Raw genomic sequence first — 24901 nt, 5'->3', positions numbered from 1 at the left:
TGTATGAACCGCCATGTAATGACTGATTGTGACCACCAGGAGTGCTGTGACTGCTGCTCAGTGGGGCTGAAGGTGCGCAGTGCAGGCCAGGAGTGCACAGCTCTCAGACACATGGGCCTCCACTGCGGACACGTCTTCCTCATGTGCTGCCAGGACCAGGACCTTTGGGACCTGAGTGCGCTCAGCTGGCACCGTGTCCGAGAAAAAACTGCTCTTGACGCCACTTCACCGCCAAAGAAAGGTAACGTCATCCCAGGACGGGAACGTCAGGTACAAATTTGTGTGTGATATCATGTGTGAAACAAGCAGCCCTGTGGCACATTTACTTGTGTGTGATATCATGTGCGATACAAGCAGTCCTGCAGCACATTTTCTTGTGTGTGATATCATGTGCGACACAAGCAGTCCTGCAGCACGATTACTTGTGTGTGATATCATGTGCGAAACAAGCAGTCCTGCGGCACATTTACTTGTGTGTGATATCATGTGCGACACAATCAGTCCTGCAGCATGTTTACTTGTGTGTGATATAATGTGCGATACAAGCAGTCCTGCAGCACGTTTACTTGTGTGTGATATCATGTGCAATACAAGCGGTCCTGCAGCGTGTCTACTTTTTTGCGATATCACGTGCGATACAAGTGGTACTGCAGAGTGTTTACTTCTGCAAAGTTAGTCAACAAATCGTGTCCTCCAATAAACGCAGCTACACAACAGCTAAGCACACAAGGGAGACACAAGTAATAATCATTGAACAATAAAACATGACATTTGTCAACATAAACAAGCATCGAATAATTATAGTTGCATCTTACTTACACATACAAAGTCTTCAAGGCATATTAGAAGGTATCCAGTAACAAACGTGTGCGCATCATTCAACTTAATGCGCCATTGGCGTAACTACATGACTTACTCCAATTAAAACAATTGCCGCTCCACTTCAACTTAAAGACGGCATAAGTCCATTCCAGGCGGTTAACAATAAATAGGTTAGTGTTTTTTCATAACTACCTTTGTTTTCTGTTTGACTCATTTCACTTGATCAAACCTTTTCCTGTTTCTTATATATGAGTAAATCAGTGACGTGCGGTCACTAGAGGCACCTGCCATCATGGAAAGAAAAAAAATGTAAAAAGAAAACAAATTAATTAAATTGTTATATGTATCCAGTGATTATACTATAAAGTTATTTTCCATTTAACTTCACCAGTTTTAGATTATTTTTTATTCAAAATCGCTGAATTTTCACATTTGCCGTTCAAATACTGAGAAGAGACGGTGCGGTGAACAGCAGCCAGTTGAGGCACGTCACTCAATTGTGCCTCAACATGGATTGCGGACTCGGCTAACTGCTGGCCTGCTGTGCAGTGAGACCGTATTGCTATATGAACTATATTATACATTTCCATAGTTTAGTTAGCTGAGGTATATAATGTACAGTGTATTTTGTCAACAACTGTATGTGTGTAACGTATTTCTTGTGCTGAGCGATCATAAAACGGCTGCCAAAAACGCACTGGCTGAGGCTCCAGTAATCCCGCCTCCTGCACCCCTGCCATAGAATGCAACCCCTGACGGGAGTGTTGTATCAACTAAAGCCCACACTTAAACTTTCCACGTGCAAGATTGAATCTATTTAAAAAAGTTATTTCATAAGAAGCCAAAAAGTGCAAAAACAATAATGTTCGTGTTGGAGGAGTTGTGAATGACTGCAGGGCCACAACATTAGGTACACCTGCAGACTGCAGGTGTATCTAATTCACAACTCCTCCAACACGAACATTATTGTTTTTACACTTTTTGGCTTCTTATTAAATAACTTTTGTAACCTATTTTCATGGGCTTTCCTCTTTGTGATGTTAAGTTCCTGTTATGCGCTGTTATACAGTATATGCCTTGAGCTCTTATTTTGAAGGCGCTAAGAGCGGAAGTGATGACACGTTGGAGTGGAGCGGAGGTTTTTGAAAGAAGGTAAATAAAGTGGTCTTCGTGTAAACTGGAGCCTCCGTGTTTGTTATTTTGTAGTTTCATACAGTATAGGCGACATTTATAAACCCTCGGTTACACTTTTTTTTTAAATAGATTCAATCTTGCACGTGGAAAGTTTAAGTGAGGGCTTTAGTTGATATAACACTCCCGTCAGGGGGTGCATTAATCCAGCACAAAAGCGGCGCATGGACTTCATTTATAAGTAAAGGTAAGACCATAATAACGTTTATTTTATTAAATGTGCTTTTTTGTGTGCTACAGTTTGTATGTGTAAAGTTAAAGTTAAGTTAAAGTACCAATGATTGTCACACACACACTAGGTGTAATGACATTTGTCCTCTGCATTTGACCCATCCCCTTGTTCACCCCCTGGGAGGTGAGGGGAGCAGTGGGCAGCAGCAGCGCCGCGCCCAGGAATAATTTTTGGTGATTTAACCCCCAATTCCAACCCTTTATGCTGAGTGCCAAGCAGGGAAGAATGCTGGTATGAGCTTTTAAACATAACCCGTTAACTGCTGCCAATCAAATGGTGAATAAGATACTCTTTAGGGTTCATAAGTTTGTAAATCTGACTGTGATGAAGTCAGTGCCTCACCAGTCATCAACCTCACCGCACGTCACTGATATATATATATATATATACACACATACATATACGTATATATATATAGATGTATATATCTTTATATATACGCACACACACATATATATATACATACATATATATGTATGTATATATATATATATACACATATATATATATGTATGTATATATATACATACATATATATATGTATGTGTGTGTGTGTATATATATACATATACAGACATATATATGTATGTATATGAAGTAAGAAGAATGGTGTGTGTTCTCCAGTGTCTGACAGCTTGTACCCAAAGGAGGCCTTCTCGGCGGCAGAAGAGCGAGAGGGTGAGAACATTCTGGAAGGTCCCATGGAGGTGGAGGACATGGACGAGTGCCTGATCTACCAGGGCAACATCTGCCACCACAGATGTGTCAACACGCCGGGCTCCTTCCGCTGCGAGTGTTCCCCGGGATACGAGCTGCAGGAGGACGCGTTCACTTGTGCAAGAGGTAGATCTTCACGTGGCGCCCAACTCCTCTTTTCCCAATCCCGATTGTCCTGCTCCCCGGCTTCCTTCCTGCCCGCTGGCGCTTTAATCACACGCCAACGTCCATTTCCCGCAGCCCTCATCATTCCTCTCCCGCCGACAGAAGAGATGAACAATATTTTTGCTGCCGAGGAAAGTGCGAGCATGTGCAGAATGAGAAGTGTTAGACGATAACACAACACGTCTGCCAACACAAACGTGTCGGAACAGGTCGCTAATGTCAGTGTGAATAACGGCCGGGGACCGGCAATAAAGTCCAATGTTTGTCTGGAGGCCTTTTCCTGCCACACCTTTTGAAGCAATATACATCTTTACGCACACACAATCCTCATGACAACACATGCTGTTTTTTTTAATGCATTCTAAATCCTAAGTAATGTTAGCAGAAGTCAGCTAACAATGGAGTCAATGGTAGCTCCTCTATCCATCCAAAACAGCCTTAAAAAACCTCCAAAAAACATTGACATATTGAGCGGCTGCATGGCCTTTGAGTTAGAAAAAGTTAATTTGATATCATAAATATTTGTCTCTCACCTGGAAAGTAGAGAGTTGTGGACATAATCTGACAAGTTGGTCAACTTTGAGATCCAACTTAGACCAGAAAGATACGAAAAACCCTTTCTTTTTTTTTTAACCCTTTGTGAAGATGATGATGAATTGTTGATGTAAAGGGGAAGATATAAACATCCCATCAGTCTTTAGCCAAGTGAGAGCAGACATGGTACAGTAAGTGATTATTTTATTATGTTTATTGTCTCTCATGAAGTATGCCATGATTAGTAGTCTTGTTGTTGTTGAAGGGGGAGTGAACGTTGTGATGCGTTTGTGAAATTAATACTTAAAATTATGAAAATATGTAAATATGACATATTATGAATGTTACTACATGACATATATACTTACAGTATGATGAAAATATGTATATATTACATGTTATTATGAATGTTACTAAATACTACATATATACTTATAGTATGATGAAAATATGTAAATATGACATGTTATTATGAATGTTACTACATGACATATATACTTACAGTATGATGAAAATATGTAAATATGACATGTTATTATGAATGTTACTACATGACATATATACTTACAGTATGATGAAAATATGTAAATATTACACATTATTATGAATGTTACTACATGACATACATACTTACAATATCATTAAATATGTATATATTACATGTTATTATGAATGTTACTAAATACTACATATATACTTGCAGTATTATGAAAATATGTAAATATTACATGTTATTATGAATGTTACTACATGACATATATATACTTACAGTATGATAAAAATATGTAAATATGACGTTATTATGAAGTTTACTATATTACATTTACTTACAGTATGATGAAAATATGTAAATATTACATGTTATAATGAATGTTACTACATGACATATATATACTTACAGTATGATAAAAATATGTAAATATGACATATCATGAATTTTACTACATTACATATACTTACAGTATGAGGAAAATATGTAAATATTACATGTTATTATGAATGTTACTACATGACATATATACTTACAGTATGATGTAAATATTACATGTTATTATGGATGTTACTAGATACTACATATATACTTACAGCATGATGAAAATATGTGTATATTATGTTATTATGAATGTTACTAGATACTACATATATATTACAGTATGATGAAAATATGTAAATATTACATGTTATTATGAATGTTACTACATGACATATATACTTACAGTATGATGAAAATATGTAAATATGACATGTTATTATGAATGTTACTACATTACATATATACTTACAGTATGATGAAAATATGTAAAAAATTACATGTTATTATGAATGTTACCAGATACTACATCCATACTTACACAAGCGTGTATATAAAACATTGATGGAGGTTTTTTTAGAGCGCTTTATAAGCGGAATAGAGCGACTCCTATTGACTCCATTGTTAGCTGACTCTTGCTAGAGTTTCTTTACAATTTAGACTGCATACAAATGTGTTTTTTATCTCACATAAGGATTGTATACAAAATGCAATCATAACTGTGTCTATCATTACAAGTTATAATTGAATGAACGATTCAAACGTAGTCTATATAAATGTAATTCACTTCACTTCTGGCTGTATGACGAGATGGTTGATGTCTCTGCAGAAAAGGAGGATGAGGAGAACAGTCTGAAGGAGGACGAGAGTAAGACCACGCCCCCCACGCAGCCCTCGCCGACACTCAACCCTTGTGAAGGTGAGATGGTCGACCAAGACTTTGTTATTCTTCTTTGCAAACTGCTGAAACCAAATAAATACAGGAATATTCACAAAATATCCATAACTCAGAGTCACTAAGATAATCACACGTTCAATAAAAGATAAATTAATAAATAACTTCTGAAATAAATAATTTGGCTTCACCAAGACTTGACCACAGCACTAAATTGAGTTCGAGACCCGGCCTAAAAGTCCAATTATTCCAGTTGCATTTTAGAGCCTTTACTTTGAAAAACTGAAGACGACGCGACTGAGAAGTAGTAATAACAAATAAATAATAGCATAGGAAATGAAGCGATGAAAGAGATGCTTTGATGGTCATGTGACTTGATTCTTGCAGGAAATGGCCCGTGCGACCAACGTTGCGTCCCAGAGGGTGGGAGGGTTCTGTGCTCCTGTTTCCCAGGATTCTCACTCATGGCTGATGGATATTCTTGTGAAGGCGAGTATATTTTTTCTGATATGAAGGTAGAACACCAAGACAGTCACAAGTCTGCTTTTGGACACCCTTGCTGCCAACACACCATCTTGTTGTTGTCGACACAATACTGGACTCCCTTTTTAAATAGCATCCCTTTTAACAGATCTAACCACCATTTTCTCATATATATATATATATATATGAGAAAATATATATGTATATATGTGTATATTATGTGTGTGTATAAATATATATATATGTGTGTGTGTATATGTATATATTTATATATATATATATATATATATATATGTGTGTATATGTATTTATATATGTATATACAAACCCCGTTTCCATATGAATTGGGAAATTGTGTTAGATGTAAATATAAACAGAATACAATGATTTGCAAATCATTGTATTCTGTTTATATTTACATCTAACACAATTTCCCAACTCATATGGAAACGGGGTTTGTATATATATATAATATGTATATGTATATATATATATATATATATATATATGTATTTATGTATATGTAACAGTCACTGATCTGCGTTGTGTATCTTGTAGTGAGGCGCACACTCAGGAGTTGAATCATGGAGAGTTTATTCACCTTTTTTGAATAGAAACAAAAACAACGGGGCGTCACACACAGTCCACGGCAAAAACGATCTCTCTCCACAGCTCCGAGCGTCAGTGCTCACTCAATTCAATTATGTCTTGTTAATGTGGAAATAATAATAATAATAATAATAACTAAAATAGTAATAATAATAATAATAATGAAAAGGTAAACAAAGCATAAAATAGTCTCAATTAAATTAATTAAATAAAACACAGTATATAAAATATATACTTCAGCAAATAACAATATATATTAAGAAAAATGATCCTTAAAATGTGCAGTAATACACCTCATCTTTCCCACCCACATCGACTCTTTTTATATTTTTTTATACAATAAACTATGTCAAAAATACCTCATAACATACATACCTTTTTTTGAACAGAAACAAAAACAACGGGGCGTCACACACAGTCCACGGCAAAAACGATCTCTCTCCACTAAAAATAAAGAAGAAAATAATACACACTCATATTAATGCTAGAGCGGCACACAAGATGTCCACACAGACACACAACAGAGCCCCTTACCCGTGCGTAAATTTACGAGACCAGGAAACCTCGCAACAACTGCCGCTAGCAATAGGCTAATCCACACATCATTTAGCATACAAAAGTATTTTTTTTTGTCACTAATTCAACAACCAACATTCAGGAATTCAACACGCATGCCCACCAACAAGTCACAAGACAGTGCGCATTCCCACAAAACACTTTTAAGAACGACAACCAAAAAGTTTATAAAAAAAAGGAGAGAGACATAAACGTGACTTACCAGCTCCGAGCGTCAGTGCTCACTGAAGCTGGTCACAAAGGTGCAACGCCAAATCACCCCCCAGGGAAACAAAAAGGTATGTAATGGAAAATAATAGAGTGGAACCTATTTACAATGAGAAGCACTTTGGGGGAAGTTCACCACAAAAAATGATGTGAATAAATGACCAAAATTAAAATAAAATAGAATAAAATTTAGCTCGGCTACATATATGTAGATGTATGTATATATATGTTTCTTTCCTCATCCATGTTATTTTTCATGTCCGTGTCAACAAAATAATTCAGATTTTTCTAATCTAATCTAGACATCTTTCACATGTGATCAATAGGGGTGTCCCGACACAATTTGGGAGTCTTGAGTTTGGGCCGATACCAGTATTGATTTGATACGATATCACCAGGAATCATACATACTTGTATCATTTAGTGTTGTGGGAATGTTAGAAAAGATTTGATCAAGTGAAACGAGCCAAACAGAGAAAAACGGTAGTTCTGAAAAACATTAACACATTTATTATAAACAGCCTGAAATGGAATTATGCTGTCTTTAAGTTGATGTGGAGTGGCATTATTATTATTATTATTTTTGGTGACACCTAGTGCTTACAATAATTATTGATGCAGTAAGTTGAATGATGCGGACACGTTTGTTACTGGATAGTCTCTAATACGCTTTGGAGACTTTTAGGGCTGCAACTAACAACTACTTTGATAATCGATTAATCTGTCGATTATTACTCCGATTAATCGATTAATAATCGGATAAAAGAGACAAACTACATTTCTATCCTTTCCAGTATTTTATTGAAGAAAAAAAACCCCCAGCATACTGGCACCATGTTCTTTCAACTTGCCAAATAAAACAAGTCAAATGTAAAAAAAAAAAAAAAAGTTTAATAAAGTGCACCATTGTCATTCACAATAGCAATAATTTTGCTTGGAGGAATTTCAAACCTGGCTACTACACTGCAAAAACTGAAATCTAAGTAAGATGAAATATCTCAAATAAGGGTGATATTAGCTTATTTTCTGTCTGATAAGATAATTCTTCTCACTAAGCAGATTTTATGTTAAGAGTCTTTTACTTGTTTTAAGGGTTTTGCTCCTAAATGATCTCAGTAAGATATTACAGCTTGTTGCTGAGATTTGATGACCTATATTGAGTAAAACATGCTTGAAACTAGAATTTCAACTGTTGCAAAGCTGTGTCATCAACACTCACAAGTATAAAACTACTTTTTTTTTTAAAAATAATCCTTTCTTATTTCAAGCATGAAAAAAAAAAAATCATGATTTTGACAAAATTGTGTCTCCTAAATAAAACAGATGACAGCCAAATGGACTTTGCTGTTTTATTTTCAATGAAACAATAGAAAATACGTACGGTACTCATATAGTAGTACAATTGGCACAGTACAGTAAACTGACAGTTAATATTTAAACATTTAACATGTGACATTTTTAACAATTTTGAACAGAAATCCTTCATGCACATTCAGGTAAATTCTTCAAAATCACAATTTAAAAAAAATTGGCTGGGAGCCGGGCTGTATATATGCGCACTAATTGACTGAAAGAGCACGCACTTGGCGCGATGATGTCATGTTATCGATGGAAAAATGAATTTTTAGACAATATGATTTGCCTGAGCGGCCAGGAGACCCAGAGAGTAACAAGCGGTTGCCTTGTTGCCTTTCCATTAATTACTTTTTAGTATAAGTTTGCTGGTTTCAAGAAATGTAATGCCGACATCGGGAAGCAATCCGCCATTTTCTCAAACACAGAGTCAAATCAGCTCTGTTATTTTCCGTTTTTTCGACTGTTTTCCGTACCTTGGAGACATCATGCCTCGTCGGTGTGTTGTCGGAGGGTGTAACAACACGAACAGGGACGGATTCAAGTTGCACCAGTGGCCCAAAGATGCGAAAGTGGCAAGAAATTGGACGTTTGTTCCGCACACTTTACCGACGAAAGCTATGCTACGACAGAGATGGCAAGAATGTGTGGATATCCTGCGACACTCAAAGCAGATGCATTTCCAACGATAAAGTCAAAAAAATCTGCCGCCAGACCCCCATTGAATCTGCCGGAGTGTGTGAGCAATTCAGGGAGAAAGGACCTCGGTAGCACGGCAAGCAATGGCGGCAGTTTGTTCCCGCAGACGAGCGAGCTAAACCCCCTGGATGTCTTGGCTCACACCGTCCCTTATGCCACCGAAGATGATCAAGAGAAGACTATCGACCCTAGCTTCCCTGGCCTGCTGACATCAACTCCAAAACTGGACAGATCAGCTTTCAGGAAAAGAGAGCAGATGAGGGTATGTCTACAGAATAGATTATTTAATGAAAATTGGGCTGTCTGCACACTCAAAGTGCATGTTGTTGCCAAATGTATTTCATATGCTGTAAACCTAGTTCATAGTTGTTAGTTTCCTTTAATGCCAAACAAACACATACCAATCGTTGGTTAGAAAGCGATCGCCGAATTCGTCCTCGCTTTCTCCCGCGTCGCTGGCTGTCGTGTCGTTTTCGTCGGTTTCGCTTGCATACGGTTCAAACCGATATGGCTCAATAGCTTCAGTTTCTTCTTCAATTTCGTTTTCGCTACCTGCCTCCACACTACAACCATCCGTTTCAATACAAGGGTAATCTGTTGAATCGCTTAAGCCGCTGAAATCCGAGTCTGAATCCGAGCTAATGTCGCTATAGCTTGCTGTTCTTTCCGCCATGTTTGTTTGTGTTGGCTTCACTATGTGACGTCACAGGAAAATGGACGGGTGGTTAAAATCAGGCACTTTGAAGCTTTTTTTTAGGGATATTGCGTGATGGGTAAAATTTTTAAAAAAACTTCGAAAAATAAAATAAGCCACTGGGAACTGATTTTTAATGGTTTTAACCCTTCTGAAATTGTGATAATGTTCCCCTTTAATTTAAGAATATTTTTCAACATATTGAGCAAAAAGGTCTCTTTTTTTTTTCTACCAAGAAAAGTGCACTTTTTATTAGTGAGAATATACTTATTTTAAGGTATTTTTGGGTTCATTGATGTTAATTTTACTTGTTTTGGAAAGTCTTGACAAGCCAAATTTTCTTGTTCTATTGGCAGATAATTTTGCTTAGTTCAAGTAAAATACCCCTAATTTTTGTATGTTTTTTCCTTGTTTTTGAACACTGACTTTTTGCAGTGTACCTATTCCAACCATTCTGCAATGTTGGATGCCGAATGTCTTTCCTCTAGTGGCATGGTCGTAAGGCAGATTGACTTCATGTTCCATTCCTCTCCGATGTAATGGCAAGTATTGCCAAGGTGGCTACACATCAGTAGTGAGAGCAATTTTGCTCTGGGTGGCTTTTATGTCAGTCTACACTGCTTGGAATGTCTGCTCGTACTTCCTCTCCATCACTTTGGTAACATGGGTCCACGTGGGAAGAGTGTAACCAGGGTTGAGGACGTGAATCTTTTGTCTAAAACCTTCATCCTCCACCATTGATAGGGTTCTCATGTCAGCTAGCAACATATTCAGGATAGCATCAGTCACTGCAGCCGCTTCTTGTGGTGTGCACACATTCCTTTGTACCAAGTCGCTAATGCTGGCTTGTTTATTTCTGAAATGAGAGAAACCATATAATGAACGTACATAGTAGCTTCATTTACATGTACAAACCCCGTTTCCATATGAGTTGGGAAATTGTGTTAGATGTAAATATAAACCGAATACAATGATTTGCAAATCATTTTCAACCCATATTCAGTTGAATATGCTACAAAGACAACATATTTGATGTTCAAACTGATAAACTTTTTTTTTTTTTTTGCAAATAATCATTAACTTTAGAATTTGATGCCAGCAACACGTGACAAAGAAGTTGGGAAAGGTGGCAATAAATACTGATAAAGTTGAGGAATGCTCATCAAACACTTATTTGGAACATCCCACAGGTGTGCAGGCTAATTGGGAACAGGTGGGTGCCATGATTAGGTATAAAAACAGCTTCCCAAAAAATGCTCAGTCTTTCACAAGAAAGGATGGGGCGAGGTACACCTCAAACAGTTTAAAAACAACGTTTCTCAAAGAGCAATTGCAAGAAATTTAGGGATTTCACCATCTACGGTCCATAATGTCATCAAAAAGTTCAGAGAATCTGGAGAAATCACTCCACGTAAGCGGCATGGCCGGAAACCAACATTGAATGACCTTGACCTTCGATCCCTCAGACGGCACTGTATCAAAAACCGACATCAATCTCTAAAGGATATCACCACATGGGCTCAGGAACACTTCAGAAAACCACTGTCACTAAATACAGTTCGTCGCTACATCTGTAAGTGCAAGTTAAAGCTCTACTATGCAAAGCGAAAGCCATTTATCAACAACACCCAGAAACGCCGCCGGCTTCTCTGGGCCCGAGATCATCTAAGATGGACTCATGCAAAGTGGAAAAGTGTTCTGTGGTCTGACGAGTCCACATTTCAAATTGTTTTTGGAAATATTCAACATCGTGTCATGCGGACCAAAGGGGAAGTGAACCATCTAGACTGTTATCGACGCAAAGTTGAAAAGCCAGCACCTGTGATGGTATGGGGGTGTATTAGTGCCCAAGGCATGGGTAACTTACACATCTGTGAAGGCGCCATTAATGCTGAAAGGTACATACAGGTTTTGGAGCAACATATGCTGCCATCTCAGTGCCGTCTTTTTCATGGACGCCGCTGCTTATTTTAGCAAGACAATGCCAAGCCACATTCAGCACGTGTTACAACAGCGTGGCTTCGTAAAAAAAAGAGCGCGGGTACTTTCCTGGTCCGCCTGCAGTCCAGACCTGTCTCCCATCGAAAATGTGTGGCGCATTAGGAAGCGTAAAATACGACAGCGGAGACCCCGGACTGTTGAACGACTGAAGATCTACATAAAACAAGAATGGGAAAGAATTCCATTTTCAAAGCTTCAACAATTAGTTTCTTCAGTTCTTCAGATCTTTATTGAGTGTTGTTAAAAGAAAAGGTGATGTAACACAGTGGTGAACATGCCCTTTCTCAACTACTTTGGCATGTGTTGCAGCCATGAAATTCTAAGTTAATTATTATTTGCAAAAAAAAATAAAGTTTATGAGTTTGAACATCAAATATCTTGTCTTTGTAGTGCATTCAATTGAATATGGGTTGAAAAGGATTTGCAAATTATTGTATTCCGTTTATATTTACATCTAACACAATTTCCCAACTCATATGGAAACGGGTTTTGTAACTTAATACATACCTAGTTGATTTAATGAATAATTTCTGACGTAAAAGGCAAATACACCACCACATTAAAAAAAAGCTAAATTAAATAAATGGACATTGTGGATGCAACATACACCAATAATAACACAGAAATGTAACTCATCAGATCAGAACTGGATCAGATATTGTACACGTTTCTGTTGTGAATAATAAAGGATTAATTTTAGGCTGCCTCTGAATAATAGCATGAAATATTCCAGCACCTTCATAACGTTTAGTTATACTTAAAGTGTCACTCAAATCTAAATATATTTATATACATTAGCTTTATTGATCCATTATGAAACAAACCTGAGATATTTCTGTCCGTTACGTTTATTTCGAAATTGGTAACCGTGTGTTTTCGCTCAGAACGGAGTCAAATGTGCCGGAGACACATTATCGGCCCCGCGTTGCAACAAAGGTATAACATTGAAGTTACTTGCTGAACTCATGACTGCCTGTTGCCACTCAAAACAACATAGAAAATGAAGTCGTCGCACTATCCAAAAAGTTCCTAACACTCTGAAAGCTAATACACAACAGTTGCTGATGCGCTTCCTTGAAAAATCATCCTCGTTAACAACATATTAAAAACACACAAAGACGGACACAACGGGTCAATGTACCCGGACTATGGACTTAAAAAGTTACGTACCGTGAGTTCTTCCCTTCATCCATGGCTCCAACATGCAATGTTGTATTTCCGTGCCAGGCGGGGTCCATGCTGCACATTTAGCAGGAAACGGTCTTCTTCGAAGTCTTTAAAGGCCTACTGAAACCCACTACTACCGACCGACCACGCAGTCTGATAGTTTATATATCAATGATGAAATCTTAACATTGCAACACATGCCAATACGGTTAACTTATAAAGTGCAATTTAAAATTTCCTGCGAAACTTCCGGTTGAAAACGTCTAGGTATGATGACGTATGCGCGTGACGTCGATGGTTGAAACGGAAGTATTGGGACGCCATTGTATCCAATACAAAAAGCTCAGTTTTCATCGCAGAATTTCACAGTATTCTGGACATCTGTGTTGGTGAATCTTTTGCAATTTGTTTAATGAACAATGGAGACTGCAAAGAAGAAAGCTGTAGATGCGATCGGTGTATTAGCGTCTGGCTACAGCAACACAACCAGGAGGACTTTGACTTGGATAGCAGACGCGCTATCCAACGCTAGCCGCCTACCGCATCGATGATTGGGTGAAGTCCTTCGTCGCTCCGTCGATCGCTGGAACGCAGGTGAGCTTCGGTGTTGATGAGCAGATGAGGGTTGGCGTAGGTGGAGAGCTAATGTTTTTATCATAGTTCTGTCGAGGTCCGTAGCTAAGTTAGATTCAATGGCGTCGTTAGCAACAGCATTGTTAAGCTTCGCCAGGCTGGAAAGCATTAACCGTGTAGTTACAGGTCCATGGTTTAATAGTATTGTTGATATTCTGTCTATCCTTCCAGTCAGGGGTTTATTTCTTTTGTTTCTATCTGCATTTAAGCCCGATGCTATCACGTTAGCTCCGTAGCTAAAGTGCTTCACCGATGTATTGTCGTGGAGATAAAAGTCACTGTGAATGTCCATTTCGCATTCTCGACTCTCATTTTCAAGAGGATATAGTATCCGAGGTGGTTTAAAATACAAATACGTGACCACAATAGAAAAAGGAGAGGGTGTGGAATCCAATGAGCCCTTGTACCTAAGTTACGGTCAGAGCGAAAAAAGATACGTCCTGCACTGCACTCTAATACTTCACTCTCACGTTCCTCATCCACGAATCTTTCACCCTGGCTCAAATTAATGGGTTAATCGTCGCTTTCTCGGTCCCAATCGCTCTCGCTGATGGTGTAAACAATGGGGAAATGTGAGGAGACTTTCAACTTGTGACGTCATGCTACTTCCGGTACAGGCAAGGCTTTTTTTTTTATCAGCGACCAAAAGTTGCGAACTTTATCGTCGTTGTTCTATACTAAATCCTTTCAGCAAAAATATGGCAATATCGCGAAATGTATGACACATAGAATGGATCTGCTATCCCCGTTTAAATAAAAAAAAATCATTTTAGTAGGCCTTTAAAGTGAAGTGTTCCCACACTTTTCTCCATTGAAGCAATAACCTCAAGATGTTTCTCCGCTGAACTATACGTACTGTTTTCCTCCGCCATTGTTCGAATGTTTCCAGGCAAAGGAGACGGCGTGGTCACGTGAGCTGCACATGCCCCTTCATTGGCTGGCTTACTGCCCCTCGTGAGACGTAGCCGCAGCGCATGCGCAGAGCATAGATCCAACGAATCGATGACTAAATGAATCGCCAACTATTTTTAATAATCGATTTTAATCGATTAGTTGTTGCAGCCCTAGAGACTTTGTACGTGTAAGTAAGATGCAACTATAATTATTAGATGCTTGTTTATGTTGACAAATGTCATGTTTTATTTTTCAATGATTATGACCTGTGTCTAGCTTGTGTGCTATTGCGTGCTTAGCTGTTGCGTAGCTGCAAGCGCCTGGTAGTTTGTAGCCTAGCATGTTTACCTTTTGCAAAGGACTTTAGTACAAACCCCGTTTCCATATGAGTTGGGAAATTGTGTTAGATGTAAATACAAACGAAATACAATGTTTTGCAAATCATTTTCAACCCATATTCAGTTTAATATGCTACAAAGACAACATATTTGATGTTCAAACTGATAAACATTTTTTTTTTTTTTTTTGCAAATAATCATTAACTTTAGAATTTGATGCCAGCAACACGTGACAAAGAAGTTGGGAAAGGTGGCAATAAATACTGATAAAGTTGAGGAATGCTCATCAAACACTTATTTGGAACATCCCACAGGTGAACAGGGGACGGCGTGGCGCAGTGGAAGAGTGGCCGTGCGCGACCCGAGGGTCCCTGGTTCAATCCCCACCTAGTACCAACCTCGTCATGTCCGTTGTGTCCTGAGCAAGACACTTCACCCTTGCTCCTGATGGGTGCTGGTTAGCGCCTTGCATGGCAGCTCCCTCCATCAGTGTGTGAATGTGTGTGTGAATGGGTAAATGTGGAAGTAGTGTCAAAGCGCTTTGAGTACCTTGAAGGTAGAAAAGCGCTATACAAGTACAACCCATTTATCATTTATTTAACAGGCTAATTGGGAACAGGTGGGTGCCATGATTGGGTATAAAAGTAGATTCCATGAAATGCTCTGTCATTCGCACACAAGGATGGGGCGAGGGTCACCACTTTGTCAACAAATGCGTGAGCAAATTGTTGAACAGTTTAAGAAAAACCTTTCTCAACCAGCTATTGCAAGGAATTTAAGGATTTCACCATCTACGGTCCGTAATATCATCAAAGGGTTCAGAGAATCTGGAGAAATCACTGCACGTAAGCAGCTAAGCCCGTGACCTTCGATCTCTCAGGCTGTACTGCATCAACAAGCGACATCAGTGTGTAAAGGATATCACCAAATGGGTTCAGGAACACTTCAGAAACCCACTGTCAGTAACTACAGTTGGTCGCTACATCTGTAAGTGCAAGTCAAAACTCTACTATGCAAGGCAAAAACCGTTTATCAACAACACCCAGAAATGCCATCGGTTTCGCTGGGCCTGAGCTCATCTAAGATGGACTGATACAAAGTGGAAAAGTGCTCTGTGGTCTGACGAGTCCAAATTTCAAATTGTTTTTGGAAACTGTGGACGTTGTGTCCTCCGGACCAAAGAGGAAAAGAACCATCCGGATTGTTATAGGCGCAAAGTTGAAAAGCCAGCATCTGTGATGATATGGGGGTGTATTAGTGCCCAAGACATGGGTAAGTTACACATCTGTGAAGGCGCCATTAATGCTGAAAGGTACATACAGGTTTTGGAGCAACATATGTTGCCATCCAAGCAACGTTACCATGGACGCCCCTGCTTATTTCAGCAAGACAATGCCAAGCCACGTGTTACATCAACGTGGCTTCAAAGTAAAAGAGTGCGGGTACTAGACTGGCCTGCCTGTAGTCCAGACCTGTCTCCCATTGAAAATGTGTGGCGCATTATGAAGCCTAAAATACCACAACGGAGACCCCCGGACTGTTGAACAACTTAAGCTGTACATCAAGCAAGAATGGGAAAGAATTCCACCTGAGAAGCTGAATAAATGTGTCTCCTCAGTTCCCAAACGTTTACTGAGTGTTGTTAAAAGGAAAGGCCTTGTAACACAGTGGTGAACATGCCCTTTCCCAACTACTTTGGCACGTTGCAGCCATGAAATTCTAAGTTGATTATTATTTGCAAAAAAAAAAATAAAGTTTATGAGTTTGAACATCAAATATCGTGTCTTTGTAGTGCATTCAACTGAATATGGGTTGAAAAGGATTTGCAAATCATTGTATTCCGTTTATATTTACATCTAACACAATTTCCCAACTCATATGGAAACGGGGTTTGTACAATTGTGTGCTTGTTGGAGGACATTTAGATGTTCGGTGTCTTGGCACAGGTGAACAAAACGGTGACTTTGGTGTCACAAAGTCCATCAGATGTCTCCTGAGGCGTCAGGACTGAAACTTTGGTGTCACAAAGTCCATCAAATGTCTCCTGAGGCGTCAGGACTGACACTTCCTGCAGTCTGAGTCATGTTTACTTGTCCTGTTTGGCGTCCCCTCACTGAGAAGTGAATGTTTTTGACGAGCACATAGAAGGAGCACTAAGCTCTCGTTCACTCATTCATAATAATGACTCACCTCCTTCTTCGTCTTCTTCTTGCCTCCCGCTTCCTCTCCACGTGCCGCAGACATCGACGAGTGCACGCGGGCACACGGCTGCCAGCTGAACGAGCGCTGCGTGAACACCGCAGGAAGTTACGTGTGCCAGAGGATGCTGACGTGTCCTCCAGGATATAACATGGACCGCCACCTGTGTCAGGGTGAGTTGGAGATGGCGTCCGAGGCTCCTTGTCCATGCAGTGACATCACTACTTTGAACTGTCACTCACCTAAAACAATGTTGGAGCGTTTTAACAATATAGGAGCAAAAATACATAAACAACAAGTGAGAATAAAATGCATTATTTTGTACGTAAAAATTACTAAATTGCACCACCGTACCTTAAACTACTACCCTTTACAGTTATGAAGCCAAGTTGAAAATAAAATACATAAATAAGATTGAAAATAAAATAAAAAATACAATTGAATACAATTATATATATATGTATATATATAAATTTTTTATTATTTAATTAAAAATGCAATAACACACACGCACACACACATATATATATATATATATATATATATACACACACACACATTTATATGTATATAAATGTATTGTTTTTTATTTTATAGATACACATATACAGTATGTATATGTGTATGTATATGTATAGATATATATACATATATGTATATAAATGTATTATGTTTTTTTACTTTATATCTATACATATATTTGTTATGATTTAATTAAAAATGCACTAACATATATATATATAAATATATACATATATGTATATAAATGTATTTTTTCAAATTGTATATACAGTAGATACACACACATATATATATATATACATGTATATGTATATATACAGTATGTATTGATTTTTTTATTTTATATAAATACACACATATATATATATATATATATATATATGTATTTATATGTATTGATTTTTAATTTTATATAAATACACACATACAGTATATATAAATACACACACACACACACACACACACACACACACACACACACACACACACACACACACACACACACACACACACATACAGTGTTTCCCACAGGGCAGGCATCTATTTGTGGTGGTGTGGTCGGGGGGTGGGGGCGGCAGCGGCGATGACCAAGAAGAACGCGGAGTTGGAATATAATTACAACACTTTATGTACATATTTATATACAGATTTGAACAATTAGTTATTCACTGAAATATTTTTATTAATTGTGGTTCTTACAAAAAATATATCTTATAAAAATAAAAGCTAAAATGTCTCTTAAAGCTCTGCCCCTTTAATTAGTGCATACTAAATAATTTAACTTTAGCCTACTACTACAACCATATTATTTACCAGCAACATAAAGTGAAACAGAGGCAGAGGTGTATGTTTTGTCGTGGTCCTCTCTATAAGGCACATAAGAATATAAATTAGGACCCTTTTCATGAGAAAAGTGCATTTCTGATCTGACCCTGCTTTATTTGTCAGTGTTTGCTGAGTCTCACCTGTTCCCTCCGCCCTAATTTTTCTACTTGCCCGACTTCTCAAATCTACTTGCCCCAATATTTTTACTTGTCCTGCCTAGGTTTTTTTCTGGCTGTGTAGTGCTCATGGCTTATATCTTACTAAAATCCTTCCCGTTGACTATTTACAACACTACACAGTATTTATTATTATTATTATCTATAATTACATTTAAATGGCATTGCATACATGTAAAATTAAATGCTATTTCACATTATTTGACCAGTAGCAGTTACACCCATCTGAACAGGTCAGCCACCTGTTTAAAGCCCGATCACAGTTGAAATCTTGAAATGAAGGGCCTTTAATGGCCAAAACATTAACCTGGACAACATTTTAACAGCTGGTTGGCTCAGATTTTATTCTTTTCATTGCATTCACATGCTGCAGTGGACAGTGGACATTTTAGCTTGAGTATTAATGTAGTATCTGAAGCACCGTCTCCACGTGTGTTTATTGACAACAGGGTTATAACCTGGACACGTTAGCTCGTCGGTATTGTAACACATGACTGTTACTACGTGTGTCTGCCCCGGACCGAGTCAAACAGCGGTGGTGTTAATGAAGCAGCGTCAGGCTGCTCACCGTCAGTGAAACGCTCGGTGAAATCGCGGATTAACGTTAAATATATGACGAGCCGCGAGCGATGCAGCTATAACCTATCTACCATAACCTATATTACCCTCGTATTTTGATCCCGTCCGTCCGTCCGTCCGTCCGTCTTCGTCTTCTTCTTCTGGCCCACCAGGTGAATTAAGTGCTATTGGCGGAGTTACAATGCATAGTAGGCTACCGCCACCTACTGCACCGGAGTTGTAACTACAAGGTACATTCACAGACAGAGTCCCATTGCTTTTATGAGCGGTCGAGCGAGTCAAAAGCCAAAAAATCCATTTGTGGCGGACGTAATTCTTTCGTGGCGGGCCGCCACAAATAAATGAATGTGTGGGAAACACTGACATATATATTTATAGGCAATTCAACGGGTACCTATCTTGCGGACAACGTGCGTGACGCAGGCCAGTGACCATGGAGTGTACTTTCAAGGCCCTACGTGCACAGCATTTACTTATGTGACCCAATCCAAATAACCTTCCCTAGTCATGGCACAGAAAAAAAAAATGCAACCAGCACAAAAGGTACCAAGCACTTTCACATGCTCTTAATATTCAATTCTAATCATTATTAATGATATATCCATGATTATAATACGTATTTATACACATGTATAGGCTATATACATGGTTATTTTGCCCCCCCCCCTCCCGGCGAAATTTTTTCAGCCCAATGTGGCCTCCAGTCAAAAAGTTTGGACACCCTCGACTTAAAATATCCGTTCAAAAGACCAGACTCGTTCGCGAAAGTCACATCTTTAGTGAGCTCCACTTCTCCGAGCACTTTTGTTAGCATTCAAATGCTGAATAGCGAGTCACATTAGTGATTTTAATTTAAATTAAATGGTAAAAAGCGAGACTTGGACAACACCTCGCTCTACGTGAAGCCCTATATTTCCAAGTAGAAAAAGGTCTGAGGCGTCACCTTGCCAAGACGTCTCATTATTTCCACGCACCATCAATTTGGGCTGCACAGAGGTCATCTTCACAAAGCAGCAGGACAGGATTATTAGTCCTCCTTGTCGAGCAGAGAGAACATTTCACCAGACAACTTGATTCGACAAGAACTTGTTCAACCTGAGGAGATTTCATGCATCAAATATTCTCATGAAAATCGCCTTTTTTCGTCAAATATCTTTTCTGAAGTATGTTTTATTGAGTATCAACAGTTGCAGTTCAACACTCGATATAAACACACACGTTGTTGCCCAATTGTTGTCGTGGAATATTGATTAAACCCCTCTCCTTACAACCAAATAAAACTAATGATATATATATATATATATATATATATATATATATATATATATATATATATATATATATATATATACTAGAGATGTCCGATAATATCGGCAGTCCGATATTATCGGCCGATAAATGCTTTAAAATGTAATATCGGAAATTATCGGTATCGGTTTCAAAAAGTAAAATGTATGACTTTTTAAAACGGCGCTGTACGGAGTGGTACACGGACGTAGAGAGAAGTACAGAGCAGTTGCGTCTCCAAGTCATACTTGCCAACCCTCCCGGTTTTCCCGGGAGACTCCCGAATTTCAGTGCCCCTCCCGAAAATCTCCCGGGGAAACCATTCTCCCGAATTTCTACCAGTTTCCACGCAGACAACAATATTAGGGGCGTGCCTTAAAGGCACTGCCTTTGCGTGCCGGCCCAATCACATAATATCTACGGCTTTTCACACACACAAGTGAATGCAATGCATACTTGGTCAACAGCCAGACAGGTCACACCGAGGGTGGCCGTATAAACAACTTTAACACTGTTACAAATATGCGCCACACTGTGAACCCACACCAAACAAGAATGACAAACACATTTCGGGAGAAAATCCGCACTGTAACACAACTTAAACACAACAGAACAAATACCCAGAACCCCTTGCAGCACTAACTCTTCCGGGACGCTGCAATACCTGTATACCCCGCTGCACCCCCCCCCCCCCCAACTCAACCTCCTCATGCTCTCTCAGGTAGAGCATGGAGCCTATCTCAGCTACAATCGGGCGGAAGGCGGCGTACACCCTGGACAAGGTTATGAGGCATGTAAAAAAGAAAATAATGCATTTTGTGACTTCAATAATAAATATGGCAGTGCCATGTTGGCATTTTTTTCCCCCATAACTTGAGTAGATTTATTTTGGAAAACCTTGTTACATTGTTTAATGCATCCAGTGGGGCATCACAACAAAATTAGGCAAAATAATGTGTTAATTCCACGACTGTATATATATCGGCTGATATCGGAATCGGTAATTAAGAGTTGGACAATATCGGATATCGGCAAGAAAGCCATTATCGGACATCTCTAATGTATACACATCAAATTATATATATATATATATATATATATATATATATATATATATATATATATATATATATATATATATATATATATATATATATATATATATATATATATATATATATATATATATATATATATATATAGGGGCTTCACGGTGGCAGAGGGGTTAGTGCATCTGCCTCACAATACGAAGGTCCTGAGTAGTCATGGGTTCAATCCCGGGCTCGGGATCTTTCTGTGTGGAGTTTGCATGTTCTCCCCGTGACTGCGTGGGTTCCCTCCGGGTACTCCGGCTTCCTCCCACCTCCGAAGACATGCACCTGGGGATAAGTTGATTGGCAACACTAAATTGGCCCTAGTGTGTGGATGTGAGTGTGAATGTTGTCTGTCTATCTGTGTTGGCCCTGCGATGAGGTGGCGAATTGTCCAGGGTGTACCCCGCCTTCTGCCCGATTGTAGCTGAGATAGGCTCCAGCGCCCCCCGCGACCCCCAAAGGGAATAAGCGGTAGAAAATGGATGGATGGATATATATATATATATATTAGGGCTGCAACTAACGATTAATTTGATAATCGATTAATCTGTTGATTACTAATATATTAGGGCTGCAACTAACGATTAATTTGATAATCGATTAATCTGTCGATTGTTACTTCGATTAATAATCGGATAAAAGAGACAAACTACATTTCTATCTTTTCCAGTATTTTATTGAAAAAACCAGCATACTGGCGCCATGTTCTTTCAACTTGCCAATTAAAACAAGGAAAATTTTACAAAAATGCACACTTTTGACACCCCTGCTATAGATAATAAAAAATTTTATCTGATAAATGTATCGATAAAAAGCAGAACCTGACGACGCATGCACGTTTATCACAACTCTCTCGCTCTCTGCCCCTCCCTCACGAATGCCGCTGCACGCACAATTTGTTGTGTTTTTAACCTTCTTAACCCTGAACGTACATTGAAAATACACGCAACCCTAACTCAAAATGCCGGACATTTGAGGCATTTAAGAAACACCGCCCGACAGCCCCGCAAAGAGGACATGTCCGGTGAAAAGAGGACGTATGGTCAAAAAAAAAAAAACGTAGCCTCTGCGCATGCGCATAGCATAGATCCAACGAATCGATGACTAAACTAATCGCCAACTATTTTTATAATCGATTAGTTGTTGCAGCCCTAATATATATATATATATATATATATATACTGTATATATATATGTAAATAGTGTACATATTGTATATAAATAGTGAATATAGTGTATATATGTATATAGTGTATAAATGTACAGTATATAGTATATATATATATATATATACATACCGGTATATATATATATATATATATATATATATATAGTGTATATATGTATATAGTGTGTGTATATATATAGTGTATATATGTATATAGTGTATATATATATATATATATAGAGAGAGAGTATATATGTATATAGTGTATATATGTATTTAGTGTGTGTGTATATATATATAGTGTATATATGTATATATTAGGGCTGGGCAACGGTTAAAATTTTTAATCATAATTAATCGCACTATTTCGTCGATTAATCGCGATTAACTGCATTGTATACGCAAAACCCAATAATGAATTCAAAAGTAGTGTGTAGTGCACCTTTATAGGAATATTCTCCCATATGAACAAAAGCGCCAAAACATTTGTTGTGCAAACACAATTTAAATCAGTACTTGTTAAACAGTAGCAGTTAAATAGCATATTTTAAGAAAATCAACTCAAAAAATGTCAATACAAACATTTAAGTTTATTGCCACTGCCAGGGTATTTAAGTTATCCTGTTTGTTATGGAAAATAAATATAATCTACATACAAATCCCTGAGCCACAATCATAACATCCGAACAGGCAATTTCTGAGGTAACAGCAGAAACATTTTCCTCTAATTTTCCTTTCCATAATGCCTCTCCTCTGTTTTCATTATAGACATAGCATGTGAATGCAGCACCCACTTTTCATCAATATAATGCACTGTAACTCCGAGGTAATTATGCTTACCCATTGATGTCCAGTAGTCCCCACTGAGAGCAACAACAGCTGCACGTTGTAAACTTGTCACTTTTACAGTCCTCTCCTTTTCATACAACTGGTGTATTCTTCGTGCGATGGTGCGTCTTGATGGCGGCTCATACGTGCTGTCACGATTCGCAAAATGTTTCTCAGGCCGTGCATTCTATGGCGGGGGTGCGTTATCCGGCACAACACCGGCGTCTTCCACAACACTAATGGGCCTACAGTCTGTAACTATCCACTTCGCTATGGCATTTGTTAGCTTCTCTTGCTCTCGTTTATCTATACTTCTCCCGCACGCTGCATTTAACGTAGTCTGCCGCAGCCTGGCTCCACTTTCTGCTGGTTTGCTGGCATCAACAGTGTGCTTGGCGTTAAGGTGATATTTTAGACTGGAATTACTCCTGTGATAAGAAAATTCAGCTTGGCAGTGGCTACAAACCACTTTGCTTCTGTCAAATCCGCCGCCTGGAAGTACTTTATAATGAAAATTACCCTGTAAAAGTTCTGTTGAGTTACCCTTCTTCTCCATGCTTGTTTTGCTTTCTTCCGCGTTCTCCTTCCTTTTCCGCAGGAGCCAGCCATAGGCGTTAACAAAATAAAAGCATGTAAAAAAAACATACGCAATAACGCGCGATAAAATATTTGTCGGCGTTAATAGATTGATGCGTTAACTCGAAATTAACGCATTAACTTGCCCAGCCCTAGTATATATATATAGAGAGTATATATGTATTTAGTGTGTGTATATATATATATATATAATGCATATATATGTATATAGTCCTGCATGCCTGTATGGTATGACTGCCAGGGGGATTTTATATCATAAAATCTCCCGACGAGCAGGGAAACCTGCGAAACAGGTTTGTCGGGATGACATAGCCTTTGTGTTTTTTCTGACCTAACGTATATTCCGCTCTACCCCCGGTATTGAGCACTGTATAACGGATAAACCACAGAAACCTCCACTGTATGTATATATGTATGGTTATAGTGTGTATATATAAAAATGTGTATATGTATATAGTGTGTGGACAAGTCTTCCTTCCAACAGACTGCCAGCTCTCTTCTAGTCTCTTTGCTGCAATTACTGCACTCAACTCCAGCTGGCATTGCTGGAAAAAGCTAGTCACACACACACACACACACACACACACACACACACACACACACAC

The 24901-nt window shown here is 38.5% G+C and overlaps 1 protein-coding gene across 1 annotated transcript in view; it reads left to right on the top strand.

Moving 5' to 3' along the window:
- The window catches only part of fbln2 (fibulin 2), a 109661-nt gene that overhangs the window by 53012 nt on the left and 31748 nt on the right, over window positions 1-24901 (top strand). The window contains exons 5-9 of the mRNA XM_061923629.1: window positions 40-241; window positions 2870-3088; window positions 5302-5391; window positions 5755-5856; window positions 17262-17393. Coding sequence (XP_061779613.1) covers window positions 40-241; window positions 2870-3088; window positions 5302-5391; window positions 5755-5856; window positions 17262-17393 — 745 coding nt within the window. The remainder of the gene's footprint in view (window positions 1-39; window positions 242-2869; window positions 3089-5301; window positions 5392-5754; window positions 5857-17261; window positions 17394-24901) is intronic.

The sequence above is a fragment of the Nerophis lumbriciformis genome, linkage group LG01 (assembly GCF_033978685.3).
Source record: "Nerophis lumbriciformis linkage group LG01, RoL_Nlum_v2.1, whole genome shotgun sequence".
Taxonomy (NCBI): domain Eukaryota; kingdom Metazoa; phylum Chordata; class Actinopteri; order Syngnathiformes; family Syngnathidae; genus Nerophis; species Nerophis lumbriciformis.
Note: the sequence above shows the minus strand (reverse complement) of the source record. Positions and strands in the feature narration are given on the sequence as shown.